Consider the following 18,778-nt stretch of genomic DNA (forward strand, 5'->3'; position numbering starts at 1 on the left):
TTTCATTGGCTTTGTATTTTACTTGGCACAATGACAATAAAGTTGAATCTACTATGGCTGTATGAATATTATTGACTTATTAGACTGCTTGCAGAAGAAGCTTATTCACTCTATGAGATACAATGCGAGAAATAAAAAAATTTAAATTCCCACACAGCCTTTCTCAGGCTGTATCAGATTTAAAGTTTTCCAGTCATTTTTTTTTTTAAATAGGACACAAAGGCCTGCATTACTTGATGAAGGGCCCAGGCCTTTTACTTCCTGTGGTTGCTGCGTGACCTACTGAGTTTCTCCAGCACAATTGTGTATTGCACTTACCCTGAGACAGGGGTGCAGTGCTGTTGGAGCTTACCAGAGCACTGCTCTGGCACCTCTGGGGTAAACTCCAGGCACCTAATGGGGCTTCTCTGGAACGTCCTCGTCACCGATTTTGGTGAGCTTCGGCACCTAAAAAATTAGCACTGCACCCTTAACCCTAACATCTGCAAACTTTCTTGTTTCACCACGTCCTATGTAGAATGGCTGAATTGCGTCACTCTTCGTCTGTACAGAACTGCCAATTTACTTCACAGCACACAAACAGGCAATTCATCCCAACGAGTCTGTGCCAACCATCAAACACCCATTTAAATTGATCTAACATTAATCCCATTTTTTAATTCAGCCCACATTCTCATGACTAGCCCTACCTCCCACTCCCAAAATCTACAACAACACAAATGGGACAATTTGTAATGGCAGATTAACCTGCCAACCTGCAAATTTTTTGGGATGTGAGAAGAAAATGGCATTCCTAGAGGAAACCTATGCAGTCACATGCAAACTCCACACAAACAGCATCTGAGATTAGGACTGAACCCGTGCCTTTGGCACTGTCAGTTCCTTTTTCAATTCTGAGTTTGCACAATGTATTGTAGAAGCCAAAAATTATCAAGAGGGTGGATACCTAGGTTTCTGTCTATTGCACCCTCACTAAACAGCCTTGATTCCAAGAGTTGGTCACAAATTTTCCCAGGAGCAGAATGTATTTCATATCCAACCCCTCATCTTTCCAGTAACTAAGTTGATGGATATCCTGTGATCTCATTCATTTCAATGAGGCTGCTGACCATAATTGACAAGGTGAATGTTGAAAGTGATCTGATTTATTTTTCCTTATTTTTGTTAATGTTTTTAATTAATTTTATCATGTAGCATTTTAAATCTTTTTCTAACTAAATTTATCATCTTTATTTTTTTAAAATAGTTAATTTTAAAATGTTTTAATTTATTTGAACTGGTTTTTTTTTAACATATCTTGATTGTTGGTGACATTTAAAAGCAGTTCAAAAGTTTTTCCCAGCTTGTTAAAAAATCATGTGAGTTTTCTGAGGTGTGCTCATTCTCTCAATCGGTATCCAGTAACTGCTCCACCTCATTGGACTGACCACAATGTACTCTCCAGTAATTGGGGAAATCAAGTCTGCGTCTGCAACTCTGTGCGTGCGTGCGTGCGTGCGTGTGAGAGAGAGATCAGGAGGTCGTGATTTTGGGGTGCTTGCCCCTATTTACAGCCCCTTGTCCAAGCCTCCATGCACAAGCGCTTTGCATTGTAATTGAACATTAGTGACACAAAGTATTTTAAAATACTTGTCTGACAATTCCTGCTCCATTTATTTCTCTTTTTATAATTTTTAGACTAATTAAAGTACAAACTTCACAAATTTATCATTGTCTTCAGTTATTTATCTTAGAAATTTTTAAGCATTAAAAATATTCACAAAAACAAATTCCTGTCCAGATAAACTTCACAGCCTTCTAGCCCCACAGCCAACTAGTGCATAGTTGACAGAGCAGAAATGAAACAGGAAGTCTGCAGATGCTATGATGCAGTAAATGCACAAAAATGCTGGAGAAACTCAGCAGGTTCTGAAGTGTCCACAGGAGGCAAAGACATATAGCCAATGTTTTGGGATAATTCTTATATCAATGAGGGAATAGCAGGCAGGTGAATAGAAAGGGTGGGGTGCGGGGTGGGGTGGAGGAGGGTAAAAGGGGCAGGAGGAGGAGCAAAGGCCAATAGCCAAGAGGCCATAGGTGGACATGGATTGGAAGGCAGGAGAGAAAAGCTGTGAATGCAGAGGAAATGAGACAGAGCAATAGGGAGAAGGAAAGAGAGAGATGGGGTGCAGGGCTAATGGAAACTGGAGGTCAATGTTAATGCCATGTGGTTGGAGGGTGCCCAGACAGAATATAGCATGTTGTTCCTCCAATTTGTGGGTGGTCTCAGTTTGGCAGTGCATGAGCCCACGGGCAGACATGTTGGCACAGGAATAGGGAGGGGAATTGAAAGGAGTTGCCACTGAGACATTCCCGCTATTCCAGCAGACAGAGCGAAGACGATCAATGAAGCGATATCCGAGTCTGCGTCCAGTCTCTCCGACGCAAAGGAGGCCACCACCGGAGCACCGAATGCAGTAGATGATCCCTTCAGTTGGAAGGACTGTTTGGGACCTCAAATGATGATGATTGAGGAGGTGTGGGCACATGTAGCATTTCCTACAGTCACAGAGGTAGGTACCAAGAGGGTGATTGGTGAGAAGGAATGAGTGGATGAGGGAGGCATGCAGAGAGCAGTCCCCACAGAAGAAATTGCATAGGACGATACGATGGATGCAGAGGCTGGTGGGGTGATAGGTGAGAATAAAGGGAATCCGTTCCTTGTTGCGTCTGAAGGCAGAGAGGGCCAGGGTAGGTGTGTGGGAAATGGAGGATGTGCAGATGAGGTAGTGGAGAGGAAGCCATGTTTTTTTTGAAGAAGGATATCTTGGATGATCTGGCATGGAGGGCCTCATCCTGGGAGCAGATGTGAAGGAGTCTGAGGAATTGCAAGAAAAAAAAAATGGAATCCTGCTAGAAGAGAGGGTATGAAGCGATGTGGGAGTAGGTGGGTTTGTAGGAAATGTCTGTCAAGAGTTTATCTCCCAAGATGAGATTGAGAAAGGGGAGACTGGTTGGGTCTGTTGCTGAGGCCTTCGCTCTGGGGGAACAGAGGTGTACAGAGATTGGATGTCCTTGATGAAGATGAGGTGATCGAGTTCAGGGAAGTGGAAGTTGTTGAAGTAATGGAGGGAAATGAAATATCATAGAAGTAGGTGGGAAAGGACTGGATCGAGAGAACAAAACTAAGTACAGTTAAGCAGATACCAGTTTGGTGGGGCAGGAGCATACAGAAACAAAGGGTCTATCAGGACAATTGGATTTCTGGATCTTGGGTAGGAGGTAGAACCAGGCAGTGCAGAGTTGGGAAACAATAAGGTTGGAGCCCATGAAAGGGAGATGACCAGAGTGATGAGGTCAGAGATAGTTCATGAGAAAGTGGCCTTGATGTGTTTAGGAATGGATGTTAATTCATTAATTGAGGCCATTATTATTGAAACATTTTATTACTGTGCTATGCAATTGTTTATTATTATTTTCCCTTGTTTCACTCCCCATTTTTCTGACTAATTAATATGAAATCATTTTTCACTTCCCACCAAAAATATTGCAGAATCTCTCCAAAATGTTCAAATTTATTGATTTTTACAACTCCTTAACATTTTCATTAATATACACAATATAAATTAATGAATTGTTCTGATTTAGATTTTTTTTTTATTGAGTTGTATTGTTTAATCACCAAATTGAAATGAATCCACATCATTCAACAAACATTTTCCCAGCTAGTGTTAACTTGACTGTCCTCTTTTACTTGGCATGACCAATACCTCAGAAATTTATTTGTCAAAATAATTCCTTCAAAGGATTTGAAGTAATAACTGAATTTATGTTGTACCATTTTGTGTACATATAAAATTGTAAACCAAGATATGTCTACATAGTTTTGGATCAATAAGTCTGGCAAAAATCTCAATCTAATTTTGTATATTACGCTGTAATTTATCTTCAAAGATATTTTCCACATGAAACAAATAATCAAATCATGAAAAAAAATTAGCTCTTTTGAGTATTCAGTTAGTTACTAAGCATATGTGTAATGATTACACATGATGGAGGTCCCAGGATTGATCTTTATTGAATTAATTGATTGCTGAACTGCCCTAGACTGCAGTTAACCTAAAATATAATATTCACTGCCCTTTTCTTAAAGTCCATCCATATCAATTGGAAGATGGTGGAAGGGAGGTTGAATTGCCCGTTGACATGTTCGTGAATAAAGAATGGGTACTAGATTGATTCAGAGCTGTAGATTAATACTGGTAATACTTGATTAACCATAAATAAATGCTCCTGTTTGTTATTATTCTGTACAATATCTCACATGTACTGATAAACCACATTATTCTGTATATTTTGAATAAATATTTTAACTGCATTAGAGTTTTTAGGTTAGATATTGTATTCTCAACAAAAATAAGCCTTCATGCTCAATTATTTTAACTGCTTTAAGTATAAAGGCATTATTCTGTGCAGTTCTAGTTACATGAGCAGACAGAAACTGTCTTAAATCCATTTTCTTACCTGAATAGAAGGGTGAGTCTGAGTTCTCAATTCTGAATGAAAAGCATTGGAGGTGCTGCTTGGACACACTGCCTGCTAGATCTATGCATGAAGTATTTCCATGTGACTAGAAATCCTTTAGGTAACTGATTCTTCCACAGGCAAGATTTTAAGGGGCTACGATAACTGAGAAAATGGTTGTCAACCCTTTTTCTATGTTTACCAAACCCTGCAATGCAATGTCACAAGTCTTTTCACAGTGCATTCCTGCGTCACAAGGATATTACCATGTCACTTGCAACCGACTTTACAATAATAAAAATAGTGCCTGATGTTCAGTTTTCTCTCTCAGAAATTACAATTCGCCTGATTGGTTAACATTATGAGCAACAAGAAATAGAAATAGTGGAGTACAATATTTTCATAATGAGTGACCTGGCTGCACAAGACTCATTATTGTTTTACTTATAAAGTCATATATCCAACAATCACACCATTAATTAAGGCACATTCCTACGTCGCACAAACTAGGAAGTTCAATCCTTGGTCTGCCTAAAATGAGGGATTCTCAGTTGCATCAGTAGTTGAATATCAAAAGTAGTTGTACTGACCATAAGATGGGAAAAGTTCTATTTTCTCATTTGTCATTTGCCAGTCAAGAAAACCACACATTTCATTGTCAAGTGAGAAAAAGATTCAAGATCATGTTGATCTTCTGGAATGCAGTAGCCGACAGTCTCGGCTCACTAATGTAGAATGAACAATTTACAAGTGCTAGAAGATAGAAACTGGTCCCCAGAAGAGGAATACATAAAAATGAATATAGTTTGGTTCCCGGCATGAAGACGTGGAATGTATTGAACATTACTTTTGTAAAGTGTGGTGACTATTCTGAGCCCCCTCATGTGCGACTTATAATAACTTTATATATCTCAGTAACTTACTGTCAGTTTGTTGTGGTCTTGTCTCAGTCTGAATCTTGTTTGGTCGTTTTTTCCTCATAGATCGATAAAACAAAGAATTCCTGTGGATGGGGACGTGTTTCCTTCCTTCTCTCTCTGATTCATTATTGTCATGTTGAGAACGATCAAGTTCTCTATTATCACTGTGAATATCATCCATTTTTTACTGCACCAGGCTGCTTCACAGTGTTTTTATTGCCTGCAAATATCACACGCTGATGTTGCTCTTTGCTGGGTTCTTCTGTTGAATTCATACCAAGTGCTCTTACAAAATGGAAAGAAATATATTTCATTAATAATCCAGAATCATGATTTTTATTTAATTCCAAGGACATCTGTAAAATAGTTAGGTTTTCCAAATGAAATGAAAAACAATTTCAGAAACAGCTATTGAAATAATGTCAGCAACCAGGCATGAATTCATCTTCATTACCATGGTAACTAATAGCACTGTTACCAAAGGAGGGTACAGTGGGTGGGAATGAGTTCCAAAAATCATCTGTTTGTTTTGGTTTGCACTCTGAAATTGCAGAACGTTGGAATGTATGATTAATAGAGCATGGGCTGTCCCTTTAAGAAAACTTCATGTTCCTTACTTGCTACTGTTTATGTATAATTCTCACTTGCTACCAGCCATCATTCAACAAAAGCAGCTAACACATCTTTTACATGGTTCTAATATTCCCCATCATGCATCATTCTGTTCTATCTTCAGTGACAGGGCAGATGCTATGAGTAAGTGATTTCAAATATGCACATTTAAATAGAATTATCAAGTCACATTTCCCAGTTCCCATGGAAATGTCTAAAAAAACGAGAAAAGCAGTACCATTGATTCGTCTAATTTCAGTTTGACAAGTTGTGCATTTTCTCAAGCCCAATTTTTTTTCCGTTCCCTTCCTTCTCTCATCATGGTCAGTGATGTTTTTTTTCCAGTGAATCAAAGGTTAGTGCACATAGAAAATATTGTCCCATCAGGAGTGGGCAATGATTAAATTGGCCGTAAATGTTTTCTTTGGAGCAGAGAAGAATGAAGGGAGAATTCATTGAGGTGTATATAACTCTGAGAGGCCCAAATAGAGAGGATAGAGATGACCTATTTTCCTTAATGAGGAAGTTAGTACACAGTCACAGAAAGGACTAAAAATAAATTAGAAAGTTGATGGGAGCTTGTTCTACCCAATGTATATTGGTGATTTGTAACTCATTGCTGGAAGCAGAAAATTTCACATATTTAAAAAGTTATTTTTATAACTTTTTTCTAAGTTTATTTGGGGATCTTAAATTGACATGTATTTGGACTAAGATGAGGGGAGCAAGTTAAAATTGAAAAAATGGAAGCAACTCGTTGTGTCGCAGCTTTTTCTCCCAGTCTGGGTTTAAAATCAACTTAGCCCAAGCTGGTGCTGATAAAAATCATTTATTGTTGCAATGAGAGAAATATCAATAATAGTCAAATAAGATACTTTTAATCTTTGCAATGTTTAGCTGGGTTGACAAGAAAAATGGCAATGCTGCCGGAGGTGCTGTAACAGCAGCCCTGCCGCTGGTGCGGACCCAAGGGGAGCGAAGACACAGTGCTCCCACGGGGTCCAACTGCACAATTTGACTGGCATCAACTCCGTAAAGGCTCATTAAAGGAGCCAAAGGTAGTTTTACTTAAGAATCCACGACTGCAGGGTCTGGACACAAGATGGCATTGCCTATGATCAGCCAGCCATGGCGGGGGCTGTTTGAGTTTCCAGGGAAGTAGAGAACTGGCGCAGGACACCAGAAAGCAGGAAGACTACCCAACCTCCACCCTTCCCTGCTCCCCATCTGAAAAGGAGAAGCAGAAGAGATGACCCATGGAATGGTGACCACGGCATGGGGTCTGCAGGGTTTCTGCAGCTGAAGGACCCAAACAGGTGGCAGACTGCTGGTGACTCGAGGCAAGGAATCCACAAAGGCTGCAGACTGCTGGATACTGCAATCAACGGACTTGCACCAGGCTACAGACTGCTGGAGATTGGCACAAGGGATACTAGGTATCAGAACCTGGATGCAAGAGAGTGCTAAAGGTGTTGAAAGGTTCCTAATGGCCTTGGAGATTCAAATCTGGAGCTCAGATGGCTGATGGTTTGGACTTGTCTCTATGTGGCTGCAGAGGCTGCGGGAGCGCTGGAGGCAAATCCATGGACACTCAGTGGCTCTGGGGAGGGGGGACTCTTTTTTGCTTCTCTTTCTCTGCCTGTAAGAAGCGCTTCAGGTAATTTCTGCCGATGGGGAATCTGTCCACCTTACAGCAGACAAAAGCAATTTGATGTAATATGTTTTTATTACATGACAATAAATTGAATCTTGAATCAAAGACCCAAAGACTATATAGAGGGAAATCTTGGTGTCTATTATTTGCAAATTACTGAGTGAACCTTTGGAATCACAAAATTCTTATTTTGAAGTGCATCTCCCACAGGGTTTAAAGTTGCGTTTGAACCTAGATTAAGTCAATTAAGATCTAGTATGTAATGAATTTACTCTAAGTTGTTTGTGTTAGAACACTTAAAGTGATTGATATTTTCCAGTCCATAAATTAATCATATAAATCAGAACAGAAATATATTGAATTGTTGGGGCGAACTTGAAACATATTATTGCATCGATGAACTGAGTCACTGAACAACTTTAAAACAAGTCTGGTTTCTTCACAAAAAAAAAACCCTTTCATAAAATGTTCCAGTATAACACATTAAAATCTTATAGAATAAAAATAAAATGATTATGAGAAATAAAGAGATATTATGAACTGGGGAACGAGCACATAAAGTGTTAGTGTGGCAACTGAAAACAGAACAAGAATCAAAAGTTATTATTGCAAATATTTGTTTGCAAAATATTTATGGAATGCTGAGAAATTACATTGGGAAAGTTATTTATGGTCAGCACAATAAGCCATTTAATTTTGCTATTTTTTTTTCAAATTTTACTTTATTAACACATGTAACAAAATTACATACAGAGCCATTAATTCTATTTATAAAAATCAATACATGCTTTTTTATAATTTTCTTCTCCCCCCCACCTGCTCCGTCCCACACAGAAACTCCCAAAAAAAAGCGAGAAAAGAAAGAACAGAGAAAGAAAGAAAAAGGCTAATTTTAAAACAATACTGAATGGATAAATTATGACCTAATTATTCTAACACTTGCAACTATCATTATATCTTTTAAATATAAAATATGTAGTAAAATAAAACACTATTGTGTCATACATAGCACTTAATCAAATTCTAAGTATTTATATTTTTTTAAAAATCACATACAATATCTAATAAAATAAAATGAGATACATTAAGGTGAGGCCGGAGAGTGACAAAGTTCAATCAAATTCTACCATTTGAGATAATGTAATTATTTATAAAGTTATAACACCAATCTTTTGCATATATGGGAAACAAATTTTCAAAAAATTATCATATTTGTTCTTTAAATTATATGTAATCTTTTCCAAAGCTATACAACTTTGCATTTCATCATGCCATCTATCTAATACTAAATCCTTATCCAATTTCCATTATGATTTCTAAAAATTCTTTTTAAAACCAATCCATTTTAAAATCTGGATCAATCCTTGATGTATCCCCCAAAAGAAACAACATAGGGTTTCTCGGGAGTTTAATACCTACTACCTGTTGAAAAAAATCAATTAAATTATTCCAAAAAGAATTCAATTTGGGGCATGTCCATGTAGAGTGTGAAAAGGTGCCTGTGTCCTGTTTACATCGAAAACACTTATCCAAAATATCTGGCTTTAATCTATTAAGATTTTGTGGCATAATATATAACTGATGTATGAAATCGTATTGCACCATTCAGATGTTTTCTGAACAGTGGACATTAAAGGATAATGGTAAATGTATGCAAGAAACCTTTTTAAACATGGGGGAGGCTAATGAAAATTTCTTAGTGGTTGGAGATTTTAATTTTTGACTTGACCCTCTGTAATGGAGGATTTAGACCATCTTATGCAAGAAAGGATGCAGTTGCATCAGAAGACATAATCTAATTTACACCACGAGGTCCAGGATGCATATTGAATTAGTAGACATAATCTAAATTCCACCATGGGGCCCAGGGATGCAGTTGAATCGGAAGACATAATCTAATTTACACCATGAGGCCCAGGATGCATATGAATCAGTAGACATTATCTAATTTCCACCATGAGGCCCAGAAATGCAGTTGTCTTTTGTTGGTTGCAGACTGACAGGAGACCTTGAAGATAATTAAATCATTTATTCAAAGAGATAAGCTATGAGTAAACAATTTTTGGGTAATATAAGCCATGGTCCCACTGCTGAAGTTTGAGACTCTCCAAGAAGTGGCAACATCTCTCAGCAAGAAGAACTTCTAGACTCCAACCAATGTCCCGGTCGGGGGATGTGGAGAAGCTGCTACCGGCGCCCAGACAACCTACTACAAGTGTGCAGTCGTTGCCTCGCTTCGGCAGTTGGGACCAGTCCAGGCGTTGATAAGTATAATTGGGAAGGGCTTGCATATTGTAGTTTGAAATCAGCTTTAGATTTAGTAATAAAGATTTGTATTTCATCAGATGCAAGGATCGACAATGAGATAGACAACAGACTCGCCAAGGCAAATAGCGCCTTTGGAAGACTACACAAAAGAGTCTGGAAAAACAACCAACTGAAAAACCTCACAAAGATAAGCGTATACAGAGCCATTGTCATACCCACACTCCTGTTCGGCTCCGAATCATGGGTCCTCTACCGGCACCACCTACGGCTCCTAGAACGCTTCCACCAGCGTTGTCTCCGCTCCATCCTCAACATCCATTGGAGCGCTTTCATCCCTAACGTCGAAGTACTCGAGATGGCAGAGGTCGACAGCATCGAGTCCACGCTGCTGAAGATCCAGCTGCGCTGGATGGGTCACGTCTCCAGAATGGAGGACCATCGCCTTCCCAAGATCGTGTTATATGGCGAGCTCTCCACTGGCCACCGTGACAGAGGTGCACCAAAGAAAAGGTACAAGGACTGCCTAAAGAAATCTCTTGGTGCCTGCCACATTGACCACCGCCAGTGGGCTGATAACGCCTCAAACCGTGCATCTTGGCGCCTCACAGTTTGGCGGGCAGCAACCTCCTTTGAAGAAGACCGCAGAGCCCACCTCACTGACAAAAGGCAAAGGAGGAAAAACCCAACACCCAACCCCAACCAATTTTCCCCTGCAACCGCTGCAACCGTGTCTGCCTGTCCCGCATCGGACTTGTCAGCCACAAACGAGCCTGCAGCTGATGTGGACTTTTTACCCCCTCCATAAATCTTCGTCTGCGAAGCCAAGCCAAAGAAAAGAAAGATTTGTATAAATTGAACTGCTCTCGATATGTGTGTCTGTTTTCTTTCGGTAGCTCAAACACTGTGACCAATCTAAAACGAACAAAGTGAGAGGTACAAGTTTACCCAGGACAATTGGCATAGTCATCAGGATTGGTTTCAAGATGTTTCACCAAAAGAAAGAGGTAAGCCCTGAGCAGTTCTTGATTGCGGGATGGACTTCCAAAGACTATGGGTTTGGCATGTTGGCCAATATCCTGTCTTTGTTGGGACCACCCATTAGTTGGGATGAGAGGTTAGATCCATCAAGTGCGCCTCTGGGAGAGCGGGTTGCCACTCTCCTTCGAGAAAGTAAATTTCCTATTAAAAAGGGGATGCTGACTGACGGTTTTTGGCTGCTGGCCATAGCCTTACGCCACATCGTTCAGCTTGAAGCAGAATCTTTACAGCGAGAAGTAGAATCCCAGCACAAGAGAGAGCAACTAGTGGAGGAGATAGAAGCCATGCGACAACGCTGTTCCATGATGAGCAAGATTGTTTGCATCAGTCAGGACCGAGCCAAAGAATCGGAGGATAGGCATGTCCAAACAATTTGCCGTAATATTAAACTCCAGCAGCAGCTCTGTGCAGATAAGGAAAAGCAAGGGGTAGAACCCGATCCACATCATATTCTTGCCATGATAAGGAATGGCGACGATCCTGATGTAATTGATGATTGGGATGGTAATATCTGGAATGATGACAATGGTAATAATGCAGGTACCCCTCGGCATGTGTCTGATGTACTCCCCTCTCCACCCGCTGTTCACGCCCGCCCCTTAAGGCAATGGACTTTCCAAACAAAGAAAGATGGAAGGGGGGGATGATGTAAATGAAGAGATTGAAGGGATAGATGATGTCCCAGCCTCCCAAGCGGACTCAGGGGAAGGTACCCGAACCCCTGCTTGTTTTCAATGCCCCCCCCCATTACGGGATGGATTGGGCATCCTCCCGTCCACTGGGTAGAGGGCCCTGTCGGGCAAAGTGGGAACAGGAGTCGGGAGCAGTCAACGATACGTGACTTCTCTATAAAAGAGCTGGCCGCCATTGGAGATCGATTTAGGCAAAAGACGGGAGAAACTCCGGTGGCCTGGCTCCTGCGTGTTTGGGAACAATGAGGGGGTAATGTATATTTTACCCCTGAGGAATTGTTGGGATTGGGAACATTGACTACTGATATATGGGTCACTGCTGAGCTAAATGGTAGAATGAGAGGGGTGGATTACTTACTTGCCACTCTAGGAGATGTCCTGTTACGAGTATACCCGTCACCAGTAGATTGGGATTTACATTTGCAGAATTGGGGCACCCCAGAGGAGGGTATAGCAGTAATTCGTCAACAGGCCCTGGCCTCTGCCTTGTATGCAGGGCGTTTGAGGCTGTGGGTACATGGGGGGAGCCCTGACGAAGAGATATTCACAGCCGGAGTGCATACCCAATTGGGTCGTTCCGCCCAACCCACTGTACAAGGACTGGTTCTGTCCGTAACTAGTTCGCTAATTGGGCACCCTGTGTCTGAGGCGGTGCACGCCTTATCTGGGCTTCGAGAATTAGAGTTGGGAGGTAAAATCCACTCACATACAACCCAGGTTAAATCAGACAAGCAGGATGAAAGGAGAGGGTCTGCTGCTAATAACGGAGCGACAAGAAAGGACCTTTTTCTAACCTTGTTAAAGTTAGACGTACCTAAAAGTGATATTGATGGGAAACCTTCCACGGTCCTTTATGCCCTTTATAAGAAGAAGGCAGGGGAACATCATCCCCAGCTGTTGAGTCTTCCTGACCCAACTGTGCCTTCTGCTCCTACTGTTGCTCCTATCGAGCCAGCTTCTCTTGCTCCAGTTACCCGTGATGAGATACAACAATTGGTTAAAAAGGCTCTTATGGATCATAGTAGCATGTGGTCCTGGAAGCCCCTGAACCTTACTAAGGAATGAGGGTGTGGGCGGGGTTCCCGTGTCTACTCCATTGAGATACGGCGGATACATGGGGACCCGCGGCCCTACATACCATTGACAATCCATTGGGGTGGGGGTAATGACCGCCAATATTTGACCTTGGTTGACACTGGTGCAGAGGACTCAGTGATTCCTGGTAACCCCAACCTCTGGACTAGACCGATATTTCGAATAGAGGGGATGGGAGGAGCGATCACCCTGGCGGAAATAAAAGTCCGCGCCATGGTGGGTGATGGCCCTTCCCCTATATGGTTACATGCCCTGGTGGCTGCCACTGACAAGTGTATCCGGGTATCAATATGTTGGCCGGTACAGCCCTTAATACTAGTCAAGGGGGATTTGCATTTGGAATTCGGACTATAACAAAAGGACTAGTGGTAGGTGGGGCTAAGTGGGATCCTGTGATGGTGCCTCCCCCAAAAAAACCAGTATGCATTCCACAATATCGCCTCCCTGGAGGGCAGGAAGAGATTACTGCCACCATCGATGCTCTGCAAGAAAAAGGGGTAGTGAGGCCCGCAACGTCACCCTTTAATGGCCCTGTTTGGCCAGTCCAGAAGCCGGATGGCTCCTGGAGAATGACAGTTGATTATCGTTTTTTGAACAAACATGCCCCACCACTTGCTTCGGCAGTTCCGGCCATTGTTACCCTTATTGAAAACATTGCTACTGGGAACTCAGGAACATGGTATGCTGTCATTAATCTCACTAATGCCTTCTTCAGTATTCTTATAGCTGAGGTCTCACAGGATCAGTTCGCCTTTACCTGGAAGGGGCGCCAGTATACCTTCACCTGCCTCCCTCAGGGCTATGTACACTCTCCCACTATTTGCCACAGCCTAATTGCCCGTGATTTGGAGGTGGTGCCAGAATCGCCTTCTCTCTCAATTCACCATTATGTTGATGATGTGATGATCCAAGGGGCCACGGAAGAGATGGTACAGGAAGGTATGGAGAGTGTCCAAGATATCCTGATGCTAATAGTAAAAACGAGACCCAGTGTTTCCTAGGGTTATTGGGATACTGGCGACGCCATATTCCATATTTGGCGTTGTTTTTACGTCCTCTATATAGGTTACCTGAAAGAAAACAGACTTTTTATGGGGTGATGATCAGGAAAGGGCATTCCAGTCCGCCAAGAAGGCTATTCTTCAGGCCCTGCCGATTTCTCCCCGCATCCCAAATACCCCCTTCGAACTACAGGTCTCCATTACTGATCATGTGGCCTCCTGGAGCCTCTGGCAGAAACAAGAGGGCCGCCAAGTCCCGTTGGGATTCGGGTCACGAACCATGCCCAAGGCTGCCACTCGTTATTCTGCTTTTGAACAACAGTTACTGGGCTGTTACTGGGCCCTGCTGGAGACGGAAAGAATGACAAGCGATGCAGATGTCCAGTTGCGACCTGCACTTCCAATAATGAACAGGGTCCTGTCTAATGACTCTAATTTAAAGATCGGGCGGGCTCAGCGGTCTTCTATTGTTAAATGGAAGTGGTATATTCAGAGGCGTGCGACCAGAGAGCCTGAAGCATACACAAACAGTTGGCTGATCTTCCGTCTCATCATGAGGGCGTTGAACCCGCCTTTCCCCCTCCCCTACCCCCTTCACCAGTTCAGTGGGGTAAACCATATGATTCGCTCACTCCAGCAGAACAAGAGGACACCTGGTTGACTGATGGTAGCACCCAGTGGGTGCAATGAAAGCAGAAGTGGAAGGCGGTGACTTACCATCCAAGGTCAGGAACTCACTTATTGGAGGAGGGGGATGGTGGCTCCAGTCAATATGCTGAGTTGAAGGCTGTCACTTTACCACTAGACTCCCATGATCACCCTCTTCGCCTGTTTACTGATTCCAGGGCTGTGGCTAATGGACTAGTGGTATGGATGGCTGATTGGCAAAAGAATAACTGGCTGGTACATGACTGCCCAGTATGGGGCAAAGAGTTGTGGCAACTGTTGTGGGATGCTTCCCATCATCGTGAGATAACTGTATATCACGTTGACGCCCATAGCAATGCGACGATGAACATGGCACAACATAATGCAGTAGCAGATCACATAGCCACTATCAGCCGCGCTGATACCGTCCCCCTGGCTCAATGGGCACATAAACAGAATGGCCATTTGGGGGAGAAGGGATCAGCTATGTGGGCCCATACACATGCCTTACCCGTCCAACAGGTCATGCGTACATGCCCAGCATGCCAGCTTGTGAAGTCCCGCACCATTCCTCTTGATCCGCATGGCTGAATAAGACGGGGAGCTCGCTCGGCTGCGGTCTGGCAAATTGATTACGTAGGCCCTATGCCAGACTGTATGGGTAAACGTTACGTCCTAGTAATGGTTGACACCTTTTTGGGCCTGTTTTGTGCTTTTCCCACCAAGATGGCTGACCAAGCTAGCATTATCCAAGGACAAGTGACGGGCTGCGACCGAGAGGTGGAATGTAATGGAGGATTTAGACTAGCTTATCAAGAAGGGATGAAGTTGCATCAGAAGACATAATCTAAATTCCACCATGAGGCCCAGGGATGCAATTGAATCAGAAGACATAATCTAATTTACACCATGAGGCCCAGGATGCATATGAATCAGTAGACATTATCTAATTTCCACCATGAGGCCCAGAGATGCTGTCTTTTGTTGGTCGCAGACTGACAGGAGACCTTGAAGATAATTAAATCATTTATTCAAAGAGATAAGCTATGAGTAAACAATTTTTGGGTAATATAAGCTATGGTCCCACTGCTGAAGTTTGAGACTCTCCAAGAAGTGGCAACATCTCTCAGCAAGAAGAAAAATTTCTAGACTCCAACCAATGTCCCGGTCGGGGGAGGTGGAGAAGCTGCTACCGGCGCCCAGACAACCTACCACAAGTGTGCAGTCGTTGCCTTGCTTCGGCAGTTGGGACCAGTCCAGGCATTGATAAGTATAATTGGGAAGGGCTTGCATATTGTAGTTTGAAATCAGCTTTAGATTTAGTAATAAAGATTTGTATAAACTGAACTGCTCTCAGTGTGTGTGTCAGTTTTCTTTCAGTAGCTCAAACACTGTGACCAATCTAAAACGAACAAAGTGAGAGGTACAAGTTTACCCAGGACAATAAACATGGGGGAAGCTAATTAAAATTTCTTAGTGGTTGGAGATTTTAATTTGTGCCTTGACCCTCTATTGGAAAGATCTACAAAGAGAGTGTTGAAATCTAAGGCATCAAAAATAACTGTCGTTAATGCAAGATTTGAATTTGGTTGATATTTGGAGAAAGGGTTATTCATTTTATTCTAATAGACATGATTCATATTCTAGAATTGATACGTTTTTGCTATCAACAAGACTTCAAGGTAGGGTACAACAGGTTCAATATAAGGCAAGTGTATCCTGGGATACATTCTCGTTTGTTCTTAGCATTATATTTAGAAGACAAGCAGGATACAAATGTTAGATGGAGGTTTAATAGCATGTTATTGAAAAATAAAGATTTTTGCCAGTTTATTAGAAATCAGATAAAGCAATTCCTGGATATTAACACTGTCTCTATAGATAATAAATTCATTCTCTGTGATGCAATGAAGGCATATATACGTGGACAGATAATTTCTTCTTCTAAAGTTAGAAAGGAGTATATGTCTCAAATTAATAACTTAGAGACAGAAATATCGACTTTAATATAGAAAACAGTCGTCGGAAGAAAAAATAATTATTTTGAATAAAAAGTTACAGCATAACTTTACAATCTTATAGAATGGAAAAAAATTATGAGAAATAAAGAGATATTATGTACTGGGGAACGAGTACATGAAGTGTTCGTGTGGCAATTGAAAACAAAACAAGAATCAAAAGTTATTATTGCAACTAGAGATGAGACAGATCTTATTTAGGATACAAATAATAGTTTTAAGTAATTTTATATGAAATTGTATAAATCAGAATCTATGTAGGATGATAACAATATTGATTGATTTTTAACTCAAGTAAATTTGCCTAAATTAAGTATGGAAGAACAGAAAATGCTAGGAACCTTTTTACATTTGGAGAGGTTGCAAGAGTTATAGCTTCTTTAAAAAATAATAAATCCCTTCGTGAAGTTGGATTTACATCAGAATGTTTTAAATTTGCTATCTTAAAGAAAACTCACCCTCCAAGGAGCAGTTGAAATCCAACAGGTGAAAAATCCTGCTTCGTGAATGTGTGATACAATTAAAGAAAACAATTAAAGTAACAAGTAAAAAAGGACAAAATAGTTATCACAAATATTATATTTGAAGCAAAAATCTCTCATATAAATGTAAAAGGACAACAAAATTCTGCAAACACTTTCTCGAAAAACCATTGAATAACTAAAAAACTGAAACTTAATAAAAATGTGTGCAGAAAGAGTATTCAAGGTCACATCATCAAGGAGGCATTTGTAGACGACATATATCCGCCATTATCTAAACTAATGGTGGTTAGATGCTGAACAGTTTACACCTCTTCCTGTGATTTCATACAATTAACATATTATGACAGAGAGGGGAGGAGTAAATATCTGTAACTTCAGCTTGTGCCACCGTTTCACTTTCTGCTTTCCAGGCATTCCATCCTTTCCATTTTCAGTTATGAATTCTTATAAAGTACATACTTTATAAAGTACAAACAATCCACCATACAATGCTTTGGAAGTCTGTTCAGAGTTCAAGTACTAACACAGTGCCGCAGAGAGCAAGTTAAACAGGAAAGTATGCAGACACTGGGGTCAAGTGCAATACACAAACGAGCAGGCTGCGCAGCATGAATAGAAAGTAAAGGGAAACAAACGTTTTGGGTCTGAGTTCTTTGTCAAGATATGAGCAAAAAGCAGGCCAGTGTATAAATAAAATGGTGGGGGGCAGGGGGAGGAGGAGAGGAGGAAGGAAATTTTTGCTTGGGAAGTGACAGGTGTACTGTAATTTGAAAATATGTACCTTCGGCTTTTAAAATAGCAAGTTTTTAGGAGGTACTTACACATTCTTTCAATTTTGGTTATCTTCTGTCACTCTCATGTGCTTTTTAATGTATCCGTGTAGTGGCTGAAACTCCAAGAAGCCCTTTGCTCCTTTTCAGCATTTCATACTTTAATAATTGCTGCGCACACCTCCGTCACACCTATAAATACTAAAGTCCACCATTACTTGTTTGCTTTACAGCGTTATGGCATTAACTCTTTGAATTACTTAACCTCAATTGCATTGAATAGTAATAACTTCTATTTGGTAGATTATGTGGAAAAAAATGCAAAGTAATTTCAGTGACAGAAATAACCTGTAAGCTTGAGAATTTCCAAGAATCAAGGTGATGCCATTTGAACATCAGCAGCATTTTTTTAACATTAACATATTGCCAATATCTACAAAAATAGCAATCTCCATGACAACAGAATGTGCAAATGCCTGTTAATAAATCTGACCTTTGACAAAATATAGATACACATAATGGAATATTCTGCTGTTCAGATGTCAAAATTACATGAAAATAACTTGTTTAATTACACATTCTATTTTTTCTACTGAATTCATATTAGAAGGCAAGATACTAAAAGTTCTGTTTATGTGAATGTAAATCAATGTATTTTAATACTTATCCGCTATGGCTTAGTGGATAGCATCCTTCTCTGAGTAAGGATCTCTTTAAAGAAATTTTAACAGAAAAATCTAGGCAGGTATTTGAATGGATTACTAAAGGAGTTCTCCACCATCTGAAGTGACTTCTTTCAGCCAAACATCAGCTGTTCTCTCAAGTTTATGCAAGACTGCATTGATTTTGAGGAATTACAATCTCCCATTCAATGTTTATCTCTCTACATCAGAAGACAGGTTTTTTTTGTTGTCGTTTCCTGTAACTAATTTAATGCTATAATTTCCATATTGCAATATTTTGAAATTACGTGTAACTATAAAGGGCATGAGGCTTCCTGAATTTGGAATTTTATAGATCCTTGGAAATAAAGATCACGTGGTAAATTCAAATCATTTTTTTTTAAACACAAAA

At 40.8% G+C, this 18,778-nt stretch overlaps 1 protein-coding gene across 1 annotated transcript in view; it reads right to left on the reverse strand.

The window, feature by feature from the left end:
* The window catches only part of LOC138742348 (ephexin-1-like), a 73,793-nt gene extending 55,909 nt beyond the window's left edge, over positions 1-17,884 (reverse strand). Inside the window, 3 exon segments of the mRNA XM_069896647.1 lie at positions 5,427-5,607; positions 5,609-5,708; positions 17,756-17,884. Of these exon segments, the coding sequence (XP_069752748.1) occupies positions 5,427-5,607; positions 5,609-5,698 (271 nt within the window). The 5' untranslated portion in view covers positions 5,699-5,708; positions 17,756-17,884.
* Positions 17,885-18,778: the final 894 nt, after the last annotated feature.

Source organism: Narcine bancroftii, chromosome 9 (genome assembly GCF_036971445.1).
Source record: "Narcine bancroftii isolate sNarBan1 chromosome 9, sNarBan1.hap1, whole genome shotgun sequence".
Taxonomy (NCBI): Eukaryota; Metazoa; Chordata; class Chondrichthyes; order Torpediniformes; family Narcinidae; genus Narcine; species Narcine bancroftii.